This window comes from Oryx dammah, unplaced genomic scaffold (assembly GCF_014754425.2).
Source record: "Oryx dammah isolate SB20612 unplaced genomic scaffold, SCBI_Odam_1.1 HiC_scaffold_27, whole genome shotgun sequence".
Taxonomy (NCBI): Eukaryota; Metazoa; Chordata; class Mammalia; order Artiodactyla; family Bovidae; genus Oryx; species Oryx dammah.
Window position 1 is genome coordinate 127,118,278 of NW_024070211.1, and position 26,202 is coordinate 127,144,479.

Below are 26,202 nucleotides of genomic sequence, written 5' to 3' on the forward strand. Positions count from 1 at the left end.
TCCTAAGTCATGTCAATAATTTTGAGCAGTGAGCTAGAATACAAGTATTCTGACATTTTGAATTGTATAGGTATATTCCATTATTTCAGAAATCCCTAGGGCTTCCTTGGTAGCCCAGTTGATAAAGAATCCGCCTACAATGCAAGAGGTCCTGGTTTGATTCCCGAGTCAGGAAGATCCCCTGGAGAAGGGATCGGCTACCCACTCCAGTATTCTTGGGCTTCTCTGGTGGCTCAGATGATAAAGAATCCACCCGCAATGCGGGAAACTTGGGTTCGATCCCTGGGTTGGGAAGATCCCCTGGAGGAGGGCATGGCAACCCACTCCAATATTCTTTCCTGGAGAATCAATCCCCATGGACAGAGGAGCCTGGCATGCTATACCCATGGGGTAACAAAGAGTTGGACGCAACTGAGTGACTCAGCACAGCACAACACAGCATAGCACTTCTCATATAATATGATGGTCCTGATTCCCAAGTTACAGTTATTGTGGAACTTTACAGACACCAAATCATTGCAGCAGTTCTTCAGACAAGCAACTTTAAAGAGGACACCTGTAGAACGTGGAAAGCATTGCCTGAGTGGCCATATACTGTATATGTAGGGGAACTATTTCTTATAATAATTTTTGTCAGGTTTTTCTCATTGATAATTGCCAATATTTTTGACTTTTCATATATGTGATGTTCTTTATCATCATGCCAAATTTTTAGTTTACATTTTAAGGATAGAAATAATAGCCTATTTTCAACCTGCTATTTAGTAATCGCGCCACCAGGTGGCGGCAGTGCACCACACACGCGAAAGGTAACTGCTCTGCCGTAGTAGCAGAGTCTGGGGAGGAAAGACCGCAAATGGTTCACGGAGATGACTGTGCGCCGGACATTTTGCGATCATGTTATTTAATAATCTCAATAACCATCTGAATTAAGCATCTTTATCTCCTCTGTGCAAATTATAAAATAATACTGCAAAAATGAACTTCTCGGTTCACACTCTAAGTAATGGCTTTAGATCTGATCCCCAGATAATTTTATATCAGATATCTCACACCTTCTTAATAACTGAGTGATACAGTCACAGATCTGTGTGACTGAGATTCCTTAACTGACATTTAGATCAAGAACATAGATTGAATGTTACAATTTATACTCAATAAAGTTTTCTAAATTTTATTTTATAAAAATTAGAATAGTTTTTTTTCTTGTTATTCCTTTTTCTAAAAAAATTTTATTTTGTATTGGATTAGGGCCAATTAACAATGTTCTGATAGTTTCAGGTGGACAGCAAAGGGATTCAACCTATACATATACATGTATCCATTCTCGCCCAAACTCCCCTCCCTCCCAGGCTGCCACAGAACATTGTAAAAGGTTTCAGTGATGAAAGCAGGTAATGCTTTTATAGCAATTTCCTAAAGAAAGCACTACGAATTAATTTGATTAACATATTTTACTAATTATTATCTAATTATTCATTTTTACCATTCAAATTTTATGGTATTTGCTACACAAATCCTGCATTAGAGTATTCTTTATTCTTTTGTGCAGTGAGCTTGCGACCTCCCATTTGAGCAACATCATTCCTGCTTGGGGGAGTGATCACGTGGCTCCTTTAAACACAAAGCCATGCCAGTACTAAAATTGGATGAAAGTCTGTCTTGTTTTCACTTTTTACTTTAGATAAACCTTTTCAAAAGTTAACAGCTGTGTGCTGATCGTGTATGTCAGGCACCGAGCTGTCATGGCAGGTGTGAGAGAAGATTAAGTGTCAGTGACCTCCACCCCACGCCCCCACTTCATAGCGCATGCAGACACTCAGACTTACTTATATAAACATTAAAGAACTTCAAGATGCTGTGAGCATGTTTAATAAGATACTTCAGCTGCTCTGAGGGGGTCAGCGGTAACTTTCCTTCCTGAGACTTGCAGAAAGCATGGACTGTGACAAGGCTCTACCTAAGGCCATGCAACTGGAAAACACACGCAGGGCAATGTAACAGGAATGTAAGCTGACGTATTGAAATAAACAGAATTATGGTTCATATTTAATCATGTTCATAATTGATTTCTTACATTTTATTTTTCACAGTCTGAGGATTACAATTTCACTCTTCCTCCCCTCGGTCCTGGGGTATTGAGGGGGAGGGCTCAGGGTAATATTTGGGGACGTGTCAAGTCCTTGGTTATTAGAGTCCTCCTCCTCCTGGGATTTGTCTGGAAACCTAGAGCTTTAAGGTAACTTACTGCCTGGGAGTCTACATGCTACTTGACTCTCTCACTAAAAGACTGGTTTCTCTGGAAAGACAGAACACAGACATGTACTCTGCCTTCTCTGTGCTAGGAAATGTGCCAGCTGCTTTTATGCAATTTATATAACAGCCATCTGACTGTAGTTATTTACATCACTTATTTATAGATTAGGATACTGGGAGTCAGAGAGTTTATATAAACTCATCTAATTTTGCAAAGCTGCCATGTGACAAACTACAAATGCATACTTAGGCCCATCTGATTCTGAGTGTTATGAAATATACTTGCTTTTCTCTAAATGTTCCCTGATAGTTTTGTCTCTCCTAGTCCAAAGGCATTTTTTTTTTTAAAGAAAGTTTTCACCATAATTTTTGGTCATTTTTGTTTTATCAAGAAGTTTCTCTATTTCATCCTCCCTGCTGGTTGACTTAATTTTAAAATGTCTACTATTGACTTATGACAGAAGTCATAACATAAACTCTCATAATGTTTTTCAATAAAATACTAGTACATTATTTCACTGAACTTCTGTAAAATGATGGCATGACCATGCATAATGTAATAGATGATATCTCCAAAATTAAATTGAGACAGACACTGTGTTTAATCACTCAGTTGTGTCCAACGCTTTAGGATCCCATGGACTCTAGCCCAGCAGGCTCCTCTGTCCATGGGGATTCTCCAGGAAAGAATACTGGAGTGGGTTGCCATGCCCTCCTCCAGGGGATCTTCCCAATCCAGGGATCGAACCCAGGTCTCCCACATTGCAGGTGGATTCTTTACCAGCTGAGCCACCAGGGAAGCCCAAGAATACTGGAATGGATAGCCTATCCCTTCTCCAGGGGAACTTCCTGGTCCAGGAATCGAACCAGGGTCTCTGGAATTGCAGGTGGATTCTTTACCAGCTGAGCTACCAGGGAAGCCCAAAGACAGACAAAGGATCATGCTAACACAAGATTAATTGAAAACAAAACAAAAACAAAACTGCATAAGTCTGTGCAGCCAGTCAGCTAAGTGGTCTTCACATCTGGCTTTACAATCAAGGTTTTTCCTTATCCAGCTGGATTTGGTCTGTATTTACCCAGAGATTTTAAACTTGGGTTTAAACATTGATGGGTTAATTCTGTTTTCTTGGCTGACTGTGGCGGTAGCAACAACTTCAGGAACCTCTTGATTAACTGGCATTCACTTTCTCAGCCTAATTGAGAGAACTTCTTGGACTAGGTGAATACTGGGAAAACATGGGCTCTTTCTCCTCCCATTTCCTAAAATGGGATTGCCTGCTTTTCTCCTATTAGGATTTACTTTAATCTCCATATTCCTTCTCTACCTCCCTCCAGAATATTAAAATTTTAGCCATCCCTTTTTTGAGAAATGAGCAGAATGAAGGATTAGATCTCATCTCATAGTGATGACATTCCTACTTTGATAAGACACATAATGGTTTTTAACTTTATCAAATAACATTCCATCTTTAGGAAAATTTCTCAAGAATATATTTTTTTCTAGTGGCATATAACAATAAACCTCTACTTTTCACACATGGATAGGATGTGACTGACACTTTTGATCCCAGCTGGGTTTGCTTCTCATCTACCAGTCAGCTGGGGCTGCTGTAGGCTAGGCTTTCTTGGGTGGGTGGTGTCCAATCTATGGGTCCAGACCTTCAAATCTGCTCCCAGTGTGTGATTCTTGGGTGCAGGCTGAAATGATGTAGCATATACATCTGGACTTCCCCGGGCCAAGCTCTCAGACAGCCAAGTATAAATGAGACCCCCTCTTCTTTGTATCAACAGCAGCACCCTATGCATGCCTCTATCATTTCACTTACTACACTGTACTGAAATAACCTATCTTCCTTGTGAAATCATGACATTTTGGAGAACCCAGTCTCAGTCATCAGGTCTTCCCTAGCATCTACCAGAGTTTCAGACACATAAGATGTATTTATTCAATCTGGATCAAAGGGAAGTACACTGAACAAAATCACACTAAAGAGCTGTAAGAGATGAAATAAAAAGGTATTTATGGAAATCGTTTGTACATCACAAACACACATATGAATAGAAGCTTTCATTTTGTTCAGTCTCTCAGTATTAACGAGTTGACGTTTCTATCAATAATTTACTAATTTGTCACAAAATAGTACTTTTAAGAAAGAAGTGAGTCTGTAATAATGATCACTACACAGTCTCCTCCTTGTTCTACTCCTTTATTGTTAGAACAGTTGACCCTTGAACAACACGGGTTTGGTCTGCGTGGGTCCGCTTATACAGAGTTTTTTTTCAACAGTCAATACTGCAGTAGTGCGTGATCTGTGGTTGGCTGAATCGGCATGCAGAACACCAGACATAGAGGGACTGTGGATACAGAGGGCTGAATATAAGTTACACGTGGATGCTTTACTTCACTGATGGTGCACCAACTCCTGCATTGCTCAAGAGTCAACTGTATTTTATTTTTAAGCACAGAACTTTATGGGAGTAGAACTAGCTTCTATTATCCCCATCTCGTGGTATCCAGCTTGGCTGTATTCTCACACTGGTCTCATCTGAGAAGTTCTTGTTTGAGGAATATGAAGATGGGAAGGAGAGAAAAACTGAAACCTTCAATGCCTGCTGTTTCCTTTTCCGTCTCACAATTTCCCCAGTCAAAGGTGACATCAAAGTTCATAGAGAGCTGTATCTATATCATTTTTTTACTTGCAATTTTCCAGAGATACTTCAGGGTTTAATATACTATCTGATAAATGAGAGATCTTCTTCCCTAAAGTGACTTTTTTTTGTACTAAGGTTTTGGAAAAGTATCATTTCAATAAAACTTCTTTTTCTTCAAGATGAAGAAAAATATATTAATTTTTGGATTAAAAGGATGAATACTTCTAACATTTTACCTGTAATGTTTGTATATTCTTCACCTTCCACAGGAACAGCATCAAGAGGGGCAGAGGCACAGCTAAGCAGCAGACATACAGAAACCCCCAAAATCTGTTCTTTCTTCATTATGTTAATGAAGATTTCAGAGATGTCTGAAATATAAAACATAGATATACTGAATGAATAGAGAGTTGATGTGGATTTATAGACAATTTAGTAGTAAATTTAAGCATACCTTTGACATTTATTACATTCTATGACAGTTAATGTGTATTCTCATACATCTCTGTTCACAAATTCCATAAATCATATTTAAAACATGTGTATTAGCATTCAGTATTGTAGACACACATACTTTCAGTGCGTATAGCTAATAATGTTCAAACACACAGGTCATATTTCAGTCTTGAGAATACACACTTAAATAGCAATAATTGAGACGTGGGTAATGCTAATCAACATGACTAAGTGTGTATTAAGATCCATTTTCATATGCAATTCTATTTGCCACATCTTTTTCATAACTATTCTTTTCTGAGTCAGAACTAATTTTATTTGAAATTTTCTATTATTTCTTGAATAAAACTTTCAATTACTGATTCCTCTTTCCCTTTACTATGATGTTCAAAACAGAAGTACATTTCCAAATGTTCATCTTGCTGCTGCTGCTAAGTCACTTCAGTCGTGTCCAACTCTGTGCGACCCCATGGACTGCAGCCTACCAGGCTCCTCCGTTCATGGGATTTTCCAGGCAAGAGTCCTGGAGTGGGGTGCCATTGCCTTCTCCAAATGTTCATCTTTGTTTCCTTTAAAATATGTTTCTGTTTTTATACAATTTCCTAACCAGATTTTCTATGAGATTGCAAACAGAACTGTTGAAAAAAGAAATGCCTTAACATTATAGCTAGTTGTTTGCCCCGATTTTTCTCCATCAATTTAGGGAGTTATCTCATGCAAAAGAGTTTCACAGAAAAGTGACTTTAAGTGATAAATCAACACAATTACAACCTATAGGAAACAGATTTCAGGAGAAGAGTGAGACTTCCTGTTTCAAAATTATTTAAAGATCCATAGCAAAAAATAATAGAAAAGCACACGTAAAGCCTATTTTTCCTTTGTATTCAAAAGTGGAAGGAAATGTGTAATGTTCATGCAGCATGGGCAGAAAAAAGAAGAGAAGGCATGCACATTCTCAGTCGCTGCTGCCACCAGAATCAGGAAGGAAAGAGCAATGTTATCAGTACGTGTTCACAAATGCAGGAACTGATACTCCATCAGAAACAATTTAGAGAGTATTTCGTTTATGTCTATAGTGGATCACAGCTACAGTATACATCATTAAAGTGTAGTCTTAAATAATAAGTAAAGTGATAAATGACAATTTGCATTAAACTTCATTAAAAGTACCAGTGAAATGGGTAATCTATTTTCTCACGACACTGCAAATATTAACACATTTTAAAATTATATTTGGTAGCAGTACTATATACCTTCTAAATCATATCATGAAGTACTTGAATCCATATATATTTTTATTTAAATGCATGCGCAAATATACATATGCACCATTGACCTTTGACCAATATGGATTTGAACTATGTGGGTTCACTTATATGTGGATTTTTTTCAATAGTAAATGCTATAGTACTACCTGATCGATGGTTGCTTGAATTTTTGGACTTAGAACTGCTGATATAAGAAAACATGACATGAAGGAATTTGCATAAGGAGGGCCTAGTCAAAACACGTTCTTCCTGGACTAGGTTCACAAAGCTTGAGCACAGAAATGATAGGGAAGTGTCCCACCGCTGAACCAATATGCTTGAGGTCAAAAGCTACAGGAGATTAGCACATATCTGGTGGATTCTATAAAAGGGTCAGGAAATACGAATATGTCAAAACACTGCAAATATTAATGTAAATATCTGAGTTTAAGGGTGGAGTGGATAGGTGTAGCTCTCAGAAGTGGGTTATTGCTTCCAGAAAAAATAGGAGTTGAACAGAAAAAACTATGAGTATGCTATTTAACAAGCCATAGCTAATAAATGACTGATACAGATCTTAAATTCAAGTGAACAAACTGCTAGTTCAGTGCTCTTTTTTCTCCATAATATTGCTTCTGAAAAGTGACCAAAAGCATTAGATAATACAATTTCTAAGAGCAATGTAGAAGACTGATTTGGGTGTACCACTGAAAAGAAATAGTACAACATGTTATAACATTCATAAAATTGCAATTTGTGGTGATCAGAGAGAACTGAATTAATTATATGTTATTGTAATTTACTTATTTTTTAAATTTCAAGATGCACTACATTGAAAAGTGACAAGATAAATAACAGACCCAAACTTAAGCTGTGTATTGATTGACTCACTTCTTACACATCCTTGTACCTTTCTGTACTCTACTGTCTTAATAGCTGGCCCTTTTAAAAATATGTATTACCCAATCTAGTATCCTACACAAAAATTGACTCAAGAGAATTCAACCATCTAAATGTGAAAGGTAAAACATAATAAATGCTTGGAGAAAAAACACAGGAGAATATATTTATGATGAAGTTGGCAAGTATTTTTGAATCAGGATATAGACTGCACCAATTAAATACAATAAAATACTGATAACTGTATTTCATAAGAAATTCTGTTCATCAAAGGAAATATCATAAAGATATTGAAAAGGCAAGTTGTGAGGAAGTATTTGAAATTCATATATCTTAAGATTATATATTGAAAATGTATAAAGAGCTACAAATAAATATGCAATTAAAAATGGATTAAAGATTTGTTAAAGAAATTAAAATGGAGGAAGTCTAATTCAGGCTTCAGAAGCAGGACAGCAATATCAGGCCTCTGACCTGCTTCTGACCTGCCTGCACACTGCCTGCATTCTGAGCCTGCTGGCAAGCACAGCAAGTCAGGTAGCACTTTAGATAAGAAATGGAGTGGGTCTTGGAATCTTTTAAACCCCCATGGCCTGGCCAGCTCCTCCCTGTCTCCTCTACCCCCAGGCCTAAGAAGTCTTATGACTTATAAGGTGAGAGAAACAGCATTGTAAAAGTTAAAGTTATACCAGAGCTGCATTTTTACGTGCAAACTGGTGACAGTATCAGGTTGTGCCCTGGGGTACAAGCCATTGCAACCCCCTCAAACAGCAATTTGAAGTCTTGCCAGTGGGGTGGATGCACTGCCTGGGACCTTTTCCCAGCTGGGACTCCAGATTAGTGTGAAGAAGGGACTTCCCAGCACGGTTCAAATCTGGATATTGGATGGAGGAATTTGAGGATGTATGTGCTTTTATTTTTCTCTATTGTCTCTACATTTCATCTTTTAATAATTGTATACTGAAATTAAGTTGGGCTTCCCAGGTGGCATTAGTGGTAAAGAACCTGCTGCCAATGAAGGAGATATAAGAGATACAAGTCTCATCCTTGGGTCAGGAAGATCTGAATGGCATGGCAACCCACTCCACTATTCTTGCCAGGAGAATCCCATCAACAGAGGAGCCTGGCAGGCTACTGTCCATAGGGTTACAAAGAGTTAGACATGACTGAAGCAACTTAGCGTGCATACATACTGAAATTAAGTCAAATAATCTATTAAATATAAAAATTATTGTGTGTGATAAGTGGTTTCTTTTGTTAATGAACCCTTAAATCTAAAATAAAAGAAAACATCAGCAAAACAAGACTGTATAGGAACTTTTCAATAGATTATATATATATATAGCCAATAAGCAGAGTAGAAGTTGCTCAACATTATTACTCATCAAAAAATACAAATTAGCACTATTGTGGGGGATACAACAACTAAAATAAATAAAAATTGATAATACAAAATGTTGGTTAGGACGTGAACATTCAATTGTTGGTTTGATTATGCTATGGTCTGACTGTGTTTTCCCAAATCTTGATGTAGAATTCTAACTCTCATAAGTTTTGGTATTAGGAAGCATTTCAGAGGTAATTAGGTCATGATGGAAGGGATTAGTGTTTTTATAAAGAGATCACACAGAGGTCCCTTGTACCTTCCATCATGTAAAGTCACAGCAAGAAGGCATCAGTTGTGAACCAGGAATAGGATCTTCACTCTTAATAAATCCCATTTAATTTGTAATCTGACATCAGAAGTTGTTTAAGCAAGAGTATATTGCATATATGTGTTGAGTCAGTGACTAGTTGTATATGTTAGACACTAAGGGATATTCAAAAAACTAGAGAAAGCCTTGACCCTTACGGAATTTATGCTCAACCAATTGAATTCTATACATAAGTAATGTTAAGTGCCAAGATAAATTGTGAGAATATCTTTGCATATACTAGGCACATAGTAGTGGACAATAAATGTAATTATTTACCTTGAATAAAAATAGTATTTATATAGTGGGCAATAAACTAGAAATTCTAAGTTCAGCACTGCCAGCAATCTAAGTAATCTTTGGAAATAAATTTATGTTTATGAACCTGATTCATAAAATGCAGGACTTGAAATAGATTGTCTTTAATTTCCATTTCATTTCTAGAATTTATGCATTTGAAGTAACACATTTTACTTACTTTGCAGAATAACATAGCTATATGGCATAACATATATTTTATAGTCTCTTTAATGATAATTTGTAGCATCTATTTTATCATTTTAGTCAAGGTATGTTCTTAGAATACCAGTTAAGCAAGAATGTTATTAGTTGTTACATTAAAAAGAGTTTCATTGGCTAATATATATTTATATCTGTTTAACTTTTTATATAGGTTTCTCAACTATAGGACTTTTAACAAACACTTAATATGGTAATGTGCAATGGTATTCTCTATGGGAGATACAGAACTGCATTTCTAAATTTACATGTCAAATATCTATTTTCCCATAAAATATTTTTAGAAAATATCTTGAGAGATAATGCTACAGAAAAAAAAAATCGGATTTTATAAACCAGAAAAACATTTAAAAAAATTATATGATTTTTCTACTAACAAAATCCACAAAAATGGAGAGATGTTGAGAGGACAAAATTATAATTGGAATTAACAGCTAGAATGTTGCAAATCAGATTGAAATAATGAACAGAGGGTTATCAGTGGAATTAAAGATAAAAGGGCAGATATCTTGAATTACTATTGATAAAACTGAATATACAGTCATTGAATATACAGAATGCGGACAGAGGATTCAATTAAATCCTGGGTGAACTGTTGTGCTAGTCATACAACTTAGTAAATTAATGTAAGTATTGATCAGTGTGCATACTAGGGACAAATTTTGTTGGGACAGATTACATTTGAGATTGTTTTCTAAGTGGAACAATATTAAGGGCAGTTAAAGACACAAAGCAGAAGCTGGGAAATGTTTTGCAGTATTCCCAACATCATGAGGTAAGATCATTTCAACAAGGGAAAAGGAGTCTAATAAGTCATTCCCAGCTCCTCTTTCAACTTTATCTCCTGTCAGTATTTTTTTTTTTTTTAATCACTTGACTTTATGGAAACTGCCTACTAATCCTTTGGCTCAACTGAAGCTGTTGATTCTTGAGTAAACTGTACTCATTCTAGATTTAGTACTTTAAATTTGTTATTTCTTGTTGTGGAAATACTCTTCTATAAGATTCCAGAATAAAAGACTCTGTCCTTTTAGTCAGAACACTTGTCAGGTATCCTCTCTCCAAGAGACCTTCTTTGAGTATCATATTTTAAAAGTAACAACTACCAGTTCTTCTGTTACTGTCCACATAACTTGAGTTTTTTTTTTTTTGTCTCTTCATTATTGAGTTGTAGGAGTTCTTTATATATTATGGACATAAGTTCTTTGCCAGCTCTGTAATATGAGTAGAGTTGTGTCCTCTCCACATTCATATGTTGATATCTTAACCCGTTAGTGCCTCAGAATGTGACTGTATTTGGAGATATAAGGTTTTTGAAGAGATAATTAAGGATAAATGAGGTCCTTGCAGTGGGTCCTAATTCAATATGACTGGTGTCTTTACAAAAAAAAGATGAGAACACAGACACACTGAGAAAGACTGACTATAAATAAACCAAGGAGAGAGGCCTTAGAAGAAATCAATGCAAGTGACACCTTGATCTCAAACTCTATTGCCTCCAGAACAGTGAGAAAATACATTTCTGTTGTTTAAGCCACCCACTTTGTCATAGTTTGTTCATGGCAGCTCTAGTAACCCAGCACAGACTATAAAGCATCAAACACCAGTTGTATGATTAACTAATTATGTAAAGTTGACAATATGTTTATCATTACTTTCTCTCTATTTACTAATTTATAGACTGGGTATTTTACTAAAACCTATTTAATAGGGTGTGTGGATTAAATGGAAGCGTCATTAGAATAACTAATTCCAGATGTCAGCTATCATAATCATTCTAAGTAATCCTTGCCATCATTTTGAGTATACTGTAAAAATGGAAGGACAATATTAGTGGACCTTATTCTTTACTGAAAATATCATCTCAGACTCTTTGAAAGTCTAAAAAATTGAAAATACAGCACTGATTTGTAAAGACCTTAGGCCCAAACTGAGAGACGTTTTTGTTCTAATTTGATTAGGAATGGTAGCTGTCATGATGGAGAGTTCTGACAAAATGAGAAGCTGTTGATTCTTGAGCTTCTTCTCCCTTCTTCTTCTGGAGAAGGGAATGGCAAACCACTTCAGTATTATTACCTTCAGAACCCCATGAACAGTATGAAAAGGAAAAAGGACACTGAGATATGAATTCCCCAGGTCTGTAGGTGCCCAAATTGCTACTGGAGATCAGTGGAGAAATAACTCCAGAAGGAATGAAGAGATGCAGCCAAAGCAAAAACAACACCCAGTTGTGGATGTGACCACTGATGGAAGTAAAGTCCAATTCTGTAAAGAGCAATATTGCATAGGAACCTGGAATGTTAGGTTCATGAATCAAGGCAAATTGGAAGTGGTCAAACAAGAGATGGAAAGAGTGAACATCGACATTTTAGGGATCAGAGAACTAAAATGGAGTGGAACAGGTGAATTTAACTCAGATGACCATTATATCTACTACTGTGGGCAGGAATCCCTGAGAAGGAATGGAGTAGCCATCATGGTCAACAAAAGAGTCCGAAATGCAGTACTTGGATGCAATCGCAAAAGTGACAGAATGATCTCTGTTCTTTTCCAAGGCAAACCATTCAATATCATAGGTATCCAAGTCTATACCCCAATCAGGAATGCTGAAAAAGCTGAAGTTGAATGGTTCTATGAAGACCTACAAGACCTTTTAGACTAACACCCAAAAAATATATCCTTGTCATTACAGTAGACTGAATTGCAAAAGTAGGAAGTCAAGAAATATTGGAGTAACAGGCAAATTTGGCCTTGGAGTACAGAATAAAGCAGGGAAAAAGCTAATAGAGATTTCCCAAGAGAACACACCGGTAATAGCAAACACCCTCTTCCAACAAAACAAGAGAAGACTCTACACATGGACATCACCAGATGGTCAATACCGAAATCAGATTGATGATACTCTTTGCAGCCAAAGATAAGAAGCTCTAAACAGTCAGCAAAAACAAGACTGGGAGCTGACTGTGGCTCAGATCATGAACTCCTTATTGCCAAATTCAGACTTAAATTGAAGAAAGTAGGGAAAACGACTAGACCATTCAGGTATGACCTAAATCAAATTCCTTATGATTATACAGTGGAAATGACAAATAGATTCAAGGGATTAGATCTGATAGACAGAGTGCCTGAAGAACTATGGATGGAGGTTCATGACATTGTACAGGAGGTAGTGATCAAGAGCATCCCCAAGAAAAAGAAGTGCAAAAAGGCAAAATGGTTGTCTGACGAGGCCTTATAAATTGCTGTGAAAAGAAGAGAAGTAAAAGGCAAAGGAGAAAAGGAAAAATATACCCATCTGAATGCAGAGTTCCCAAGAATAGCAAGGAGAGATAAGAAAGCCTTCCTTAGTGATCAATACAAAGAAATAGAGGAAAACAATAAAATGGGAAAGACTAGAAATCTCTTCAAGAAAATTAGAGATACCAAGGAAAATTTTCATGCAAAGATGGGCACAATAAAGGACAGAAACTGTGTGGACCTAACAGAAACAGAAGATATTAAGAAGAGGTGGGAAGAATACATAGAACTGTACAAAAAACATCTCCACAACCCAGATAATCACAATCATGTGATCACTAATCTAGAGCCAGACATCTTGGAATGTGAAGTCAAGTGGGCCTTGGGAAGCATCACTAACAACAAAGCTGGTGGAGGTGACGGAATTCCAGTTGAGCTATTTCAAATCCTAAAGATTATGCTGTTAAAGTGCTGCATTCAATATGCCAGCAAGTTTGGAAAACTCGGTCTTGGCCAAAGGACTGGAAAAGGTCAGTTTTCATTCCAATCCCAAAGAAAGGCAATGCCAAAGAATGCTCAAACTACCACAAAGTTGTACTCATCTTACACGCTAGTAAAGTAATGCTCAAAGTTCTCCAAGTCAGGCTTCAACAGTATGTGAATGGTGAACTTCCAAATGTTCAAGCTGGACTTAGAAAAGGCAGAGGAACCAGAGATCAAATTGCCAACAACCGCTGGATCATCAAAAATGTAAGAGAATTCCAGAAAAACATCTATTTCTGCTTTATTGCTTATGTCAAAGCCTTTGACTGTGTGGATCACAACAAACCTTGGAGAATTCTTAAAGAGATAGGAATACCAGACCACCTGACCTCCCTCCTGAGAAATCTGCATGCAGATCAGGAAGCAACAGTGAGAACTGAACATGAATCAACAGACTTGTTCCAAATAAGAAAAGGAGTATGTCAAGGCTGTATATTGTCACCCTGCTTATTTAACTTATATGCAGAGTACATCATGAGAAATGCTGGGCTGGAGGAAGCACAAGCTCGAATCAAGATTGCCGGGAGAAATATCAATAACCTCAAACATGCAGATGACACCAACCAAAGGGGAGAAAGTGAAGAAGAACTAAAGACCCTCTTAATGAAACTGAAAGAGGAGAGTGAAAATGTTGGCTTAAAGCTCAATATTCAGAAAATGAAGGTCATAGCATCTGGTCTCATCGTTTCATGGCAAATAGATGCAGAAACAATGGAAACAGTGACAGACTATTTTGGGGGGCTCCAAAATTCCAAAATCACTGCAGATGGTGACTGCAGCCATGATATTATAAAACGCTTGCTCCTTGGAAGAAAAGATGACCAACCTAGACAGCATATTAAAAAGCAGAGACGTTACTTTGTAAACAAAGGTCCATCTGGACAAGGCTAAGGTTTTCCCGGGAGTCATGTATGGATGCGAGAGTTGGACTATAAAGAAAGCTGAGCACAGAAGAATTGATGCTTTTGAACTGTGGTGTTGGAGGAGACTCTTGAGTGTGCCTTGGGCTTCAAGAAGTTCCAACCAATCCATCCTAAAGGATATCAGTCCCGAATATTCATTGGAAGGACTGATGCTGAAGCTGTAACCCCAATACTTTAGCCACCTGATGTGAAGAGCTGACTCATTTGAAAAGACCCTGATGCTGGAAAAGATTGAGGGTGGGAGAAGAATGGGAAAACAGAGGATAAGATGGTTGGATGGCATCACCAACTCGATGGACATTAGTTGAGTATACTTTGGTTGCTGGTGATGGACAGGGAGGCCTGGGGCACTGTAGTCCATGGGGTCGCAAAGAGTCACACACGATTGAGCGACTGAACTGACTGATGATAGTTGAAAGGTTAGACATACAAATCTTAATCTAAAGTGAATGTTTTTGTAAGAATTCAAGTCTTTTGGAGCTAGAAATATGTTGGCAATTTGGTTTTGGTGACTGGCCGAGCACATCTCGAAGGAAATGGTAATGGGTAATGGATGAGAACTTGTGGCAAGAGTCAAAGTGCAAATAGCCCACAAAGAATGGAAGAACATAGTAAGCTGGAGGGGCTGCATTAAATTTTCACTACATCTTTTTGGGAAAAGTATATAATAACATGGAGGCAGTTATTATTCTATTCTATCATTAGTTTTGGGTACAGTCTTGTTATTTTCTCATCTTATAAATTTATCTGGAAAGAATCACATGTTTACATATATATTATCATCACAATTCTTATAAAATTTAAACTTTTTAGTTTAGATTTTCTTTATCACATATCATTGAACTTCTCCTTTCTAAAAATTTTACTCTTAAAATTAAGCCAATGAGTACTTGGCCATGTCTGAAAGAAATTTCATTTTTGCTGCTTATTTATTTGCAGTGTACTAATGAAAAGACAGGGAGACAAAATATGACAACCAGAAAAATATAAAAACTATAACTTGAAAAGTAATTCCAATTTTCTACTTAGCAGTGGCTAATGTCATTATCTTCTTGGTGTTTAGTGCTTCTGTCCACTCAGTTTGGCTGATCCCTGGGGGGCTGCCCACTAAAACCTGGAGCCAGTTTTTATCTCTAACCTTTGTGTTTTCTCAATTGTTTCTCATTTTGGCTGAATTTACAGAACCCTAATACCAAGGATAATGAATGAAGAAAGGAAACATAGGCATAAATCTATAGTAAAGGGAGGAAGAAAAAAGTCCTGTTGAGATTCTAACAGTTTCCTATTGCTTTTCTTATGTTTTTAATTTACCTGTTATAAGTAGTATTTTCAGCTGAAAATCCCAAACTATTCATAACAATTAGAGTCTGTAAATGGATTTTTGTTAAATACATTTCTCACTAGACTTGCAACTCTTGTTCCTGATATTTAGTGAACTTGCATGGTCTCAGTGAGAGGTTTGAGAACCAGATTTTTCTCAGGAAAAAAGTATTTTCTAAATAAATACATTGTGAAAATGAAAATGTTTGGACAGTTTCCCAAGAGAGATCTAAGACTGTGCAATTGCATATTTGCTAGATATCAAATTTTAACAAGTCAGTACGGAGCCTTCTTTGTCTCTTTATTAACTACCCACCCCTCAAATTCCACAGGCCTGAGGCATTGAGTCATCACTATAAAGGATATTTTGGCATCAGGATTATTCTTTTTTATGACCCACAATTAAAATTAAGATCAAATTTCCTGAGGCTCTGGCAGTATGGTATATTCACTACATTCAAGAATGATAATAGAAGTACAAAGCTATATCATTACAAAGTATTTGCATTTTGTAACAATTTATTTAGGTAATACCTGAACGGTTTAGTGGTTTTCCCTACTTTCTTCAATTTGAGTCTGAATTTGGCAATAAGGAGTTCATGATCTGAGCCACAGTCAGCTCCTGGTCTTGTTTTTGTTGACTGTATAGTGCTTCTCCATCTTTGGCTGCAAAGAATATAATCAATCTGATTTTGCTGTTGACCATTTGGTGATGTCCATGTGTAGAGTCTCTTGTTTTGTTGGAAGAGGGTGTTTACTATGACCAGTGCATTCTCTTGGCAAAACTCTATTAGTCTTTGCCCTGCTTCAATCCATACTCCAAGGCCAAATTTGCCTGTTACTCCAGGTGTTTCTTGACTTCCTACTTTTGCATTCCGGTCCCCTAAAATGAAAAGGACATCCTTTTGGGGTGTTAGTTCTAAAAGGTCTGTAGGACTTCATAGAACCGTTCAGCTTCAGCTTCTTCAGTGTTACTGGTTGGGACATAGACTAGGATTACTATGATATTGAATGGTTTGCCTTGGAAACGAACAGATATCATTCTGTCATCATTTTTGAGATTATATCCAAGTACTGCATTTCAGACTCCTTTGTTGACTATGATGGCTACTTCATTTCTTCTCAGGGATTCCTGCCCACAGTAGTAGATATAATGGTCATCTGAGTTAAATTCACCCATTCCAGTCCATTTTAGTTCGCTGATTCCTAGAATGTCGACGTTCACCCTTGCCATCTCTTGTTTGACCACTTCCAATTTGCCTTGATTCGTGGACATGACATTCCAGATTCCTATGCAATATTACTCTTTACAAGCATCAGACCTTGCTTCTATCACCAGTCACATCCACAGCTGGGTATTGTTTTTGGTTTGGCTCCATCCCTTCATTCTTTCTGGAGTTATGTCTCCCCTGATCTCCAGTAGCATATTTGGCCCCTCTGAACTGGGGAGTTCCTTTTTCAGTATCCTATCCTTTTGCCTTTTCATACTGTTCATGGGGTTCTCAAGGCAAGAATACTGAAGTGGTTTTCCATTCCCTTCTCCAGTGGCCACATTCTGTCAGACTTCTCCACCATGACCTGCCTGTCTTGGGTGGCCCCACATGTGGTTTAGTTTCAGTGAGTTAGACAAGGCTGTGGTCCATGTGATTAGATTGACTAGTTGTCCGTGATTTGGTTTCAGGGTGTCTGCCCTCTGATGCCCTCTCACAACACCTACCATCTTACTTGGGTTTCTCTTACCTTGGATGTTGAGTATGTCTTCATGCCTACTCCAGCAAAGTGCAGCCACTGCTCCTTACATTGGATGAGGGGTATCTCCTCACGCCCCCCCTCCCCCCCCCCCGCTTCTGACCCTTATGATTATACAGTGGAAGTGATAAGTAGATTTAAGGGACTACATCTGATAGATAGAGTGCCTGATGAACTATGGACAGAGGTTCGTGACATTGTACACGAGACAGGCATCAAGACCATCCCCATGGAAAAGAAATGCAAACAAGCAAAATGGCTGTCTGGAGAGGCCTTAAAAATAACTGTGAAAAGAAAAGAAGTGAAAAGCAAAGGAGAAAAGGGATGATATACGCATCTGAATGCAGAGTTCCCAAGAATAGCAAGGAGTGATAAGAAAGCCCTCCTCAGTGATCAATGCAAAGAAATAGAGGAAAACAACAGAATGGGAAAAACTAGAGATCTCTTCAAGAAAATTAGAGATACCAAGGGAACATTTCATGCAAAGATGAGCTTGATAAAGGACAGAAATATATGGACCTAACAGAAACAGAAGATATTAAGAAGAGGTGGCAAGAATACACAGAAGAACTGTACAAAAAAGATCTTCATGACCAGTTATTCACTATGGTGTGATCACTCACCTAGAGCCAGACATCCTGGAATGTGAAGTCAAGTGGGCCTTAGGAAGCATTGCTACGAACAAAGCTAGTGGAGGTGATGGAATTTCAGTTGAGCTATTTCAAATCCTGAAAGATGATGCTGTGAAAGTGCTGCACTCAATATGCCAGCACATTTGGAAAACTCAGCAGGGTCCAGAGGACTGGAAAAGGTCAGTTTTCATTCCAACCCCAAAGAAAGACAATGCCAAGGAATGCTCAAACTACCACACAATTGTACTCATCTCACACGCTAGTAAAGTAATGCTCAAAATTCTCCAAGCCAGGCTTCAGCAATACGTGAACCGTGAACTTCCAGATGTTCAAGCTGGGTTTAGAAAAGGCAGAGAAACCAGAGATCAAATTGGTAACATCCACTGGATCATCAAAAAAGCAAGAGAGTTCCAGAAAAACATCTATTTCTGCTCTATTGAATACACCAAAGCCTTTGACTGTGTGGATCACAACAAACTGTGGAAAATTCTGAAAGAGATGGGAATACCAGACCACCTGACCTGCCTTTTGAGAAACCTATATGTAGGTCAGGAAGCAACAGTTAGAAGTGGACATGGAACAACAGACTGGTTCCAAATAGGAAAAGGAGTATGTCAAGGCTGTATATTATCACCCTGCTTATTTAACTTATATGCAGAGTACATCATGAGAAATGCTGGACTGGAAGAAACACAAGCTGGAATCAAGTTTGCTGGGAGAAATATCAATGAACTCAGATATGCAGATGACACCACCCTTATGGCAGAAAGTGAAGAGGAACTCAAAAGCCTCTTGATGAAAGTCAAAGAGGAGAGTGAAAAAGTTGGCTTAAAGCTCAACATTCAGAAAACTAAGATCATGGCATCCAGTCCCATCACTTCATGGGAAATAGATGGGGAAACAGTGGAAACAGTGGCAGACTTTATTTTTGGGGCTCCAAAATCACTGTAGATGGTGATTACAACCATGAAATTAAAAGACATTTACTCCTTGGAAGGAGAGTTGTGACCAACCTATATAGCATATTCAAAAGCAGAGACATTGCTTTGCCAACCAAGGTCCATCTAGTCAAGGCTATGATTTTTCCAGTGGTCATGCATGGATGTGAGAGTTGGACTGTGAAGAAAGCTGAGCACCAAAGAATTGATGCTTTTGAACTGTGGTGTTGGAGAAGACTCTTGTAGTCCCTTGGACTGCAAGGAGATCCAACCAGTCCATTCTAAAGGAGATCAGTCCTGGGTGTTCTTTGGAATGAATGATGCTAAAGCTGAAACTCTAGTACTTTGGCCACCTCATGCGAAAAGTTGACTCATTGGAAAAGACTCTGATGCTGGGAGGGATTGGGGGCAGGAGAAGAAGGGGACGACAGAGGATGAGATGACTGAATCGCATCACCTACTCGGAACTCTGGAAGATGGTGACGGATGGACAGGGAGGCCTGGCGTGCTGCGATTCATGGGGTCACAGATTTGGACATGACTGAGCGACTGAACTGAACTGAATGATTTATTATTTTTTCAAGTTGTTTCTTATTTACTAGGTTACTATACCTTGGCAATAATGCTGTGCAGCCAATGGGGCATGTATATTGAATTTATGTTAGAAATACCATGATTCGTTTTCCAATCTCATATGCCTAGATGGCGAGTAAGTGACAGAGGCAGGGCAGGGTCCCAAAGCATCCTTTAAATAAACAAGATTTGTGGAACAAAGACTGAATGCAATGTAGGAAACTACAAATGTATTAATTACTTAGTCTATATTTATTTTTTAAAATATACTTTTATTATGTCTTGAAGAATGATTAGACAATATCACCAATGGGAATTACAGGATAAAAATTGATTTCTCAAAAAAAAAAACAAACTTATTTATCTTTTTGCTAATCCCACAAATACAGTTAATTGATGAATGCAAGTTTTTTCGTGATCACTGTTTTAATTTTTGATTCAGTATGTTGCCTAAATATTTTCTATTACTAGCTTTAATGCTACACTTCATTAGTGCTTATACTTATTATTATGTAAATATTTCCGCATCACTCTATCCATATATATGGGTAGGGGCTTTTGGCCCAAGCTTTAGCAAACCATACAGAAGGGAATAGGTGATAAACCTTAGAAAAACTAGGGGCTTGCCTCTCATACCTGGGAAAAGGACACAGGTTCACCCATCGGTCAAAGCCTGAATGAATAGATTAGAACAAGCCTACACAAAGGATCATCTAAAGACGGTACTTGGAAAATCTGTTAAGTATCATATTTTCTCTTTTTCCCCAAACTTTAGAAGAAAGAGAAACCACATATACCTTCATTTTATAAAATCCTGGCTAAAGATCAGTGTTGAAAAGAACAAATTCCTGTTTTATCTAAGTCTCATTTCAAAGATGTAATTATAGTCAGCTCTTGAGTTATTTGGGATTAATTTTCACATTGTAGGTTATGTCTTTGTTTAGAATTTCTTTCTAGATGCCTGCTTTTAAGCTACTTTTTTACCCAGGAGGTGGATAAATTACAGTTTGTCACTTTAAATCATAACACAAAAAGCAGTTTCCAATGAGCCTTAATTATTATTTTTTTCTCATTTATATTTCACACTCCCTCTAGGAGAATGTTTTAAATTTATCCTCATTTGATAGAGAAAATAAATGGTTCAAAATGATAAAATAACTTTTTCAAGAAAACAGCTTGTAAGTGGTTGTGTAGATGTATTAATTCTAAAGCAAATTCCTTAGTTATCACTTTATACTGTCAGATTAAGAAAAAAAAGATTTGGTAAAAGAAAATTTAAATATTAGTAAAGGTTATATTTGTACACCCCTCTGTGGTTTAGTGTACTTTGTTGTAATAAAAACAGTAAATAAAGATTTCAAAAAGACACTGCAGATTTGATTAAGGCAGTTACCATCTTACAATGGACTCATGCTCCAAACCATGTTGGTGGTTGTAAGTTTTGGGGAACTCTGAACATGCAATATTATATTATTATTATCATAATATTATTACATGAAGTTTATGTTCATATGACAGCTGGTTAAAAAAAAAGAATAGAAGAGCCTCAGTGTTTAAGGTAGGTAGCCATCAATGACCTAGTCCAGGTTTGAGGTCTAGCAAAAATGCTATGTGATAGTTGCTTAGTTGTGTCCAAAGCTTTGCAACCCTATGGACTGGAGCCCACCAGGTTCCTCTGTCCATGTAATTCTCCAGAGCAGGGGATCTTTCCAACCTAGGGATTAAACCTGAGTTTCCTGCACTGTAGGCAGATTCTTTACCACCTGAGCCACCAAGAAAGCCCCGAAGAATGTTGACTTAGACCTAATTCAGGGTAGTTTTTCTTTGCTTTCACTTCAAAACAACCAAAAAGGCTTGGATAGATCTTTGTTAGGTAAGTATACAAGTGATTTTGTGGATAAAACTCACAGCTGCTATCTTAGTCTACTGGGCTACCATAAGACAATATCATGAACTACTCAGTTGGCCAAAATATTCATTCATATTTTTCCATAACATTTTATGGTAAAACACAAATGAGCTTTTTAACCAACACGATAGACCACTTCAACAACAGAAACAAATTTCTCACACTTCTGGAGGCTGGTAAGTTAAGACCAAGGCATTGGTAGGATCAGGTTCTTGGGGAGAGCTCTCTCCTTGGCTTACAGAAACTGCCTTCTATGGCCTTACATGGTTTTCCTCTGTGTGTGTATGTCAAGAGAGAAATAGCTCACTATATCTTCTTATATAGTCATCAATTCTATCAGATTAGGACACCACTCTTATGACCTCAATTTAACATTAATTATCTCATATAATGGAGAATGAAATGGCAACCCATCCAGAGTTCTTGCCTTGGAAATCCCATGAACAGAGGAGCCTGGTGAGCTACAGTCCATGGGGCCACAAGAGTCAGACATGACTTAGCAACTAAACCACCATCACCACCATTTCCTAAGAGTCCTATTTTCAAATATAATATTGGGTGTTATGGTTTCAACATATGAATTTGAGGTGGGAGGAACATGATTCAGTTCATAGCAGGAGTCCTCCTAGTTTCTTAAGGATCTCTAAATTAGATGAGTAAACTTGTTTCAGAAGAGGGGTAACTTCCCTTTTGCTGTTAGACTGTGGGAAGAGATACAGCAGCCCTGGAGTTTGGTTTCTAATCTATAAGCTGGTTCTTTTCTCCCTGCATAATTATGGGCCACCATGTTCTATTTCCTGTTGTTTAAAATGAAGACTGAGACAGTACTGGCTATGACCTGCCACATTCCTACATAAGAAGGATGCTTAGTATCCAGTTCTCTCAAATTATGTGTTTTTGTTGGCTTTTTGTTGTTATTTACAAAGAAGGGATATGTGTTTTGGGAAAACTGTTGTCTATAATCTCTTTTAGGAAGAAAGTATCAAAGTTCAGAAGAAGGAAAGACTTGGCAGGTAAAACAGACACTCACTGCTTTGCCTAATCCCCTCTCTGCTTCATTCCTCAGCTGTAATCGCAAATCATATGTTCCTTGTAACTTGAAATTAGAGAATAATGTTCCCTCAGCCAGTCATTTTGGGGGCTAAGTATGAAATTTCTGAGAGTTTTAAAATTGAATTTTTTTCATAATTTTGCATAATACAGTTTATTAAATTATCCTAGGGGCCTGAAAACTAAGATGTAGCATTGCTGCAAGATTTCAGGATAATGAGAAGTTATGATTACTACTATAGAAAAAGATGTAGAGACACTCCTGACCTCAGCAGAAAGGAAATTCTGTGGTAAATCCCTATCACAGTATTTCCTTACCTCTCCACCCCTGGGATGATGCTCTGACTCAATCTCATAAATCTATAGGTATATTGATTTTGTATCAAATCTCTGCTCAAATGATATCTTCACATAATCCTGTCTTGAACACTTGAGACAGCCCCATGACATATTCTATTCCCTTTCATGTTTTTTTTTTTTTTTAATGACTGCATTTTCCCCTACAGAGATCAAATTGCCAACATCCGCTGGATCATTGAAAAGGCAAGAGAGTTCTAGAAAATCATCTATTTCTGCTTTATTGACTATACCAAAGCCTTTGACTGTGTGGATCACAATAAACTGTGGAAAATTCTAAAAGAGTTGGGAATACCAGACCACCTGACCTACCTCTTGAGAAACCTATATGCAGGTCAGGAAGCAACAGTTAAAACTGGACATGGAACAACAGACTGGTTCCAAATAGGAAAAGGAATACGTCAAGGCTGTATATTGTCACTCTGCTTATTAACTTATATGAAAAGTACATCATGAGAAATGCTGGGCTGGGAAGAAACACAAGCTGGAATCAAGATTGCCAGAAGAAATATCAATGAACTCAGATATGCAGGTGATACCACCCTTATGGCAGAAAGTGAAGAGGAACTAAAAAGCCTCTTGATGAAAGTGAAAGAGGAGAGTGAAAAAGTTGGCTTAAAGCTCAACATTCAGAAAATGAAGATCAGGGCATCCAGTCCCATCACTTCATGGGAAATAGATGGGGAAACAGTGGAAGCCTTTATTTTTGGGGGCTCCAAAATCACTGCAGATGGTGACTGCAGCCATGAAATTAAAAGACACTTACTCCTTGGAAGGAAAGTTATGACCAGCCTAGATAGCATATTGAAAAGCAGAGACATTACTTTGCCAACAAAGGTCCGTCTAGTCAAGCCTATGGTTTTTCCAGTGGTCATGTATGGATGTGAAAGTTGGACTGTCAAGAAGGCTGAGTGCCGAAGAATTGATGCTTTTGAACTGTGGTGTTGGAGAAGACTCTTGGGAATCCCTTGGACTGCAAGGAGATCCAACCCGTCCATCCTAAAGGATATCAGCCTGGGTTTTCTTTGCAAGGACAGATGCTAAAGCTGAAATTTCAATACTTTGGCTACCTCATGCGAAGAGTTGACTCATTGGAAAAGACTCTGATGCTGGGAGGGATTGGGGGCAGGAGGAGAAGGGGATGACAGAGGATGAGACGGCTGGATGGCATCACTAACTCGATGGACATGAGTCTGAGTGAACTCTGGGTGTTGGTGATGGACAGGGAGGCCTGGTGTGCTGCAGTTCACGGGGTGGCAAAGAGTTGGACACGACTGAGCAACTGAACTGAACACATTATATATTTATTTGCTTACTATCTGTATCCTCTGTCCTTAAATGTAGCATTATATCTGTTCTTTCTGGTACCTAATAGGAACTCAATAAATGTTTATGGAACAAATCAATGAATTAAGGGTTCTGCAAAAATTAAAGTAAAAGCTCACTGGAGAAATTTAAAACAAACACATCCCTGGTGGTGCAGAGGTTCAAGTGTCTGCCTGCAATGTGGGAGACCTGGGTTCGATCCCTGGGTCGGGAAGATCTCCTGGAGAAGGAAATGACAACCCATTCCAGTATTCTTGCCTGGAGAATCTCATGGACAGAGGAGCTTGGTGTGGGCTACAGTCCACGGGTCACAAAGAGTCAGACACGACTGAGCAACTTCACTTTCACTTACACTTTCAAACTAAAATTAATTGAAACTGTATGAATGAAAGGGAACATAATGAACTTCAATTACAACTTAAACCTCTGTTTAAGATGACAGTAAGTATTCAGCTAGTTATTTCTTCTTTTCTCCACCCTTAATTCTAAAAAATACCTGCACATATTCTCTACTCATATTGTCTGCTCCCCAAATTCCTAGTCAATGGATAATAAAGAAGTCACCCTAGCATCTGATCACTGCTGACTTGCCATGGGGTAGATACCTGTACTGAGTCAGATGATTTGCTGGTCTATAGAGAGAGGTGTGGTGTAGACTTACAGAAAAGGTCAGATAACAAGAGCTCATTAGAAGGGTTGAAATGGTGATCTTAGTTGTTTACAGACCAGTCTCTGCCCTCGCTCAGGACTCTGTGTTTTCCTAAGTATTCCATAGTCTATCAAGGAATTCCAATTGTGCCTTTGAGGTCTTATTGTATGTGTTGTTTACTTCGTCTAAATGAATCTTTATTTATGACACATAATTAAAATGTGATATATTTTATCACCATAATTGACAAAATGGTCAATATCTTTTATATTTATTAATATTAAAAATGTTAATAACTGTAAAGTAAATGTATTCACAATTTTTATATGTGTATTGTATAATAATTTAGTTATAATTTTATAATACCAATTTAATTTTTCCATCCAAAAATATCTACCATGTATTCTTATAACTTCAAGACTACAATAAGCTTACAAGTTCCAGGTACCTAGAAGTTTTTTTTCCATCTAGTCAATAAGAAAAATGTATAAAAATTTTAACAGTAAAACCATCCAGAAATGGTCTATTTAATTTGTGTTTGATACAATCTAGAAATAATACACAATTTGGTTTTCATCTAAGTGATAAATCTGTATAAGTCTAAAGTAGGTACTTTATGGTGGTTAGTAGAGGCTGGGGGATGGGGAAATTGGGGAGATGTTATTTAAGGGTGCAAACTTTCAGCCAGTAGATAAATAAGTCATGGAGATCTAATGTACAGCTTAGTGGTTATAAACATCAAAGTTGCTAAGAGAATAGATCTTAGTTGTTCCCACCACACAAAAAAAAAAAAAAATGATAATCATGTGACATGATAAAGGTGTTAGTCAATGCTATGGTGATAATCATATTGCAATATATAAATATATCAAATCAACACATCATGCACTTTAAATTTACACAATGTTATATGTAAAGTATATCTCAATAAAAATTTAAAAGTAAGCATTCTACTTGGTGTTACTAAAATAGTATGAATCTTAGGCAAAATTTTACTATGACTATGTATTACTAATTATAATATATTTAAATAAATATTTTCATCCAGAGCAAAAGCATTTTAAATATTTGTGAGACATTCATTGGAGCCATGAAATAAGATGCTCAACATGTTGACATGGAGCTCATGGTAGACATATCTATGGAGACATAAATATGAGAATCAATATAGAAATAATTACTTCTGGAGTGCATGCAATTGATGTGATTCATAGTTACTTATGTAGCATTTGATATGAAGCAGGTGTTTTTCTAAGAGCTTTTACAAAC

The 26,202-nt window shown here is 37.4% G+C and overlaps 1 protein-coding gene across 1 annotated transcript in view; it reads right to left on the minus strand.

Annotated features, from left to right (window-relative positions):
- TFPI (tissue factor pathway inhibitor) overlaps positions 1–26,202 on the minus strand; it is an 86,603-nt gene that overhangs the window by 39,410 nt on the left and 20,991 nt on the right. The window contains exon 2 of the mRNA XM_040227778.1: positions 5,148–5,282. Within this exon, the coding sequence (XP_040083712.1) occupies positions 5,148–5,256 (109 nt within the window). The 5' untranslated portion in view covers positions 5,257–5,282. The remainder of the gene's footprint in view (positions 1–5,147; positions 5,283–26,202) is intronic.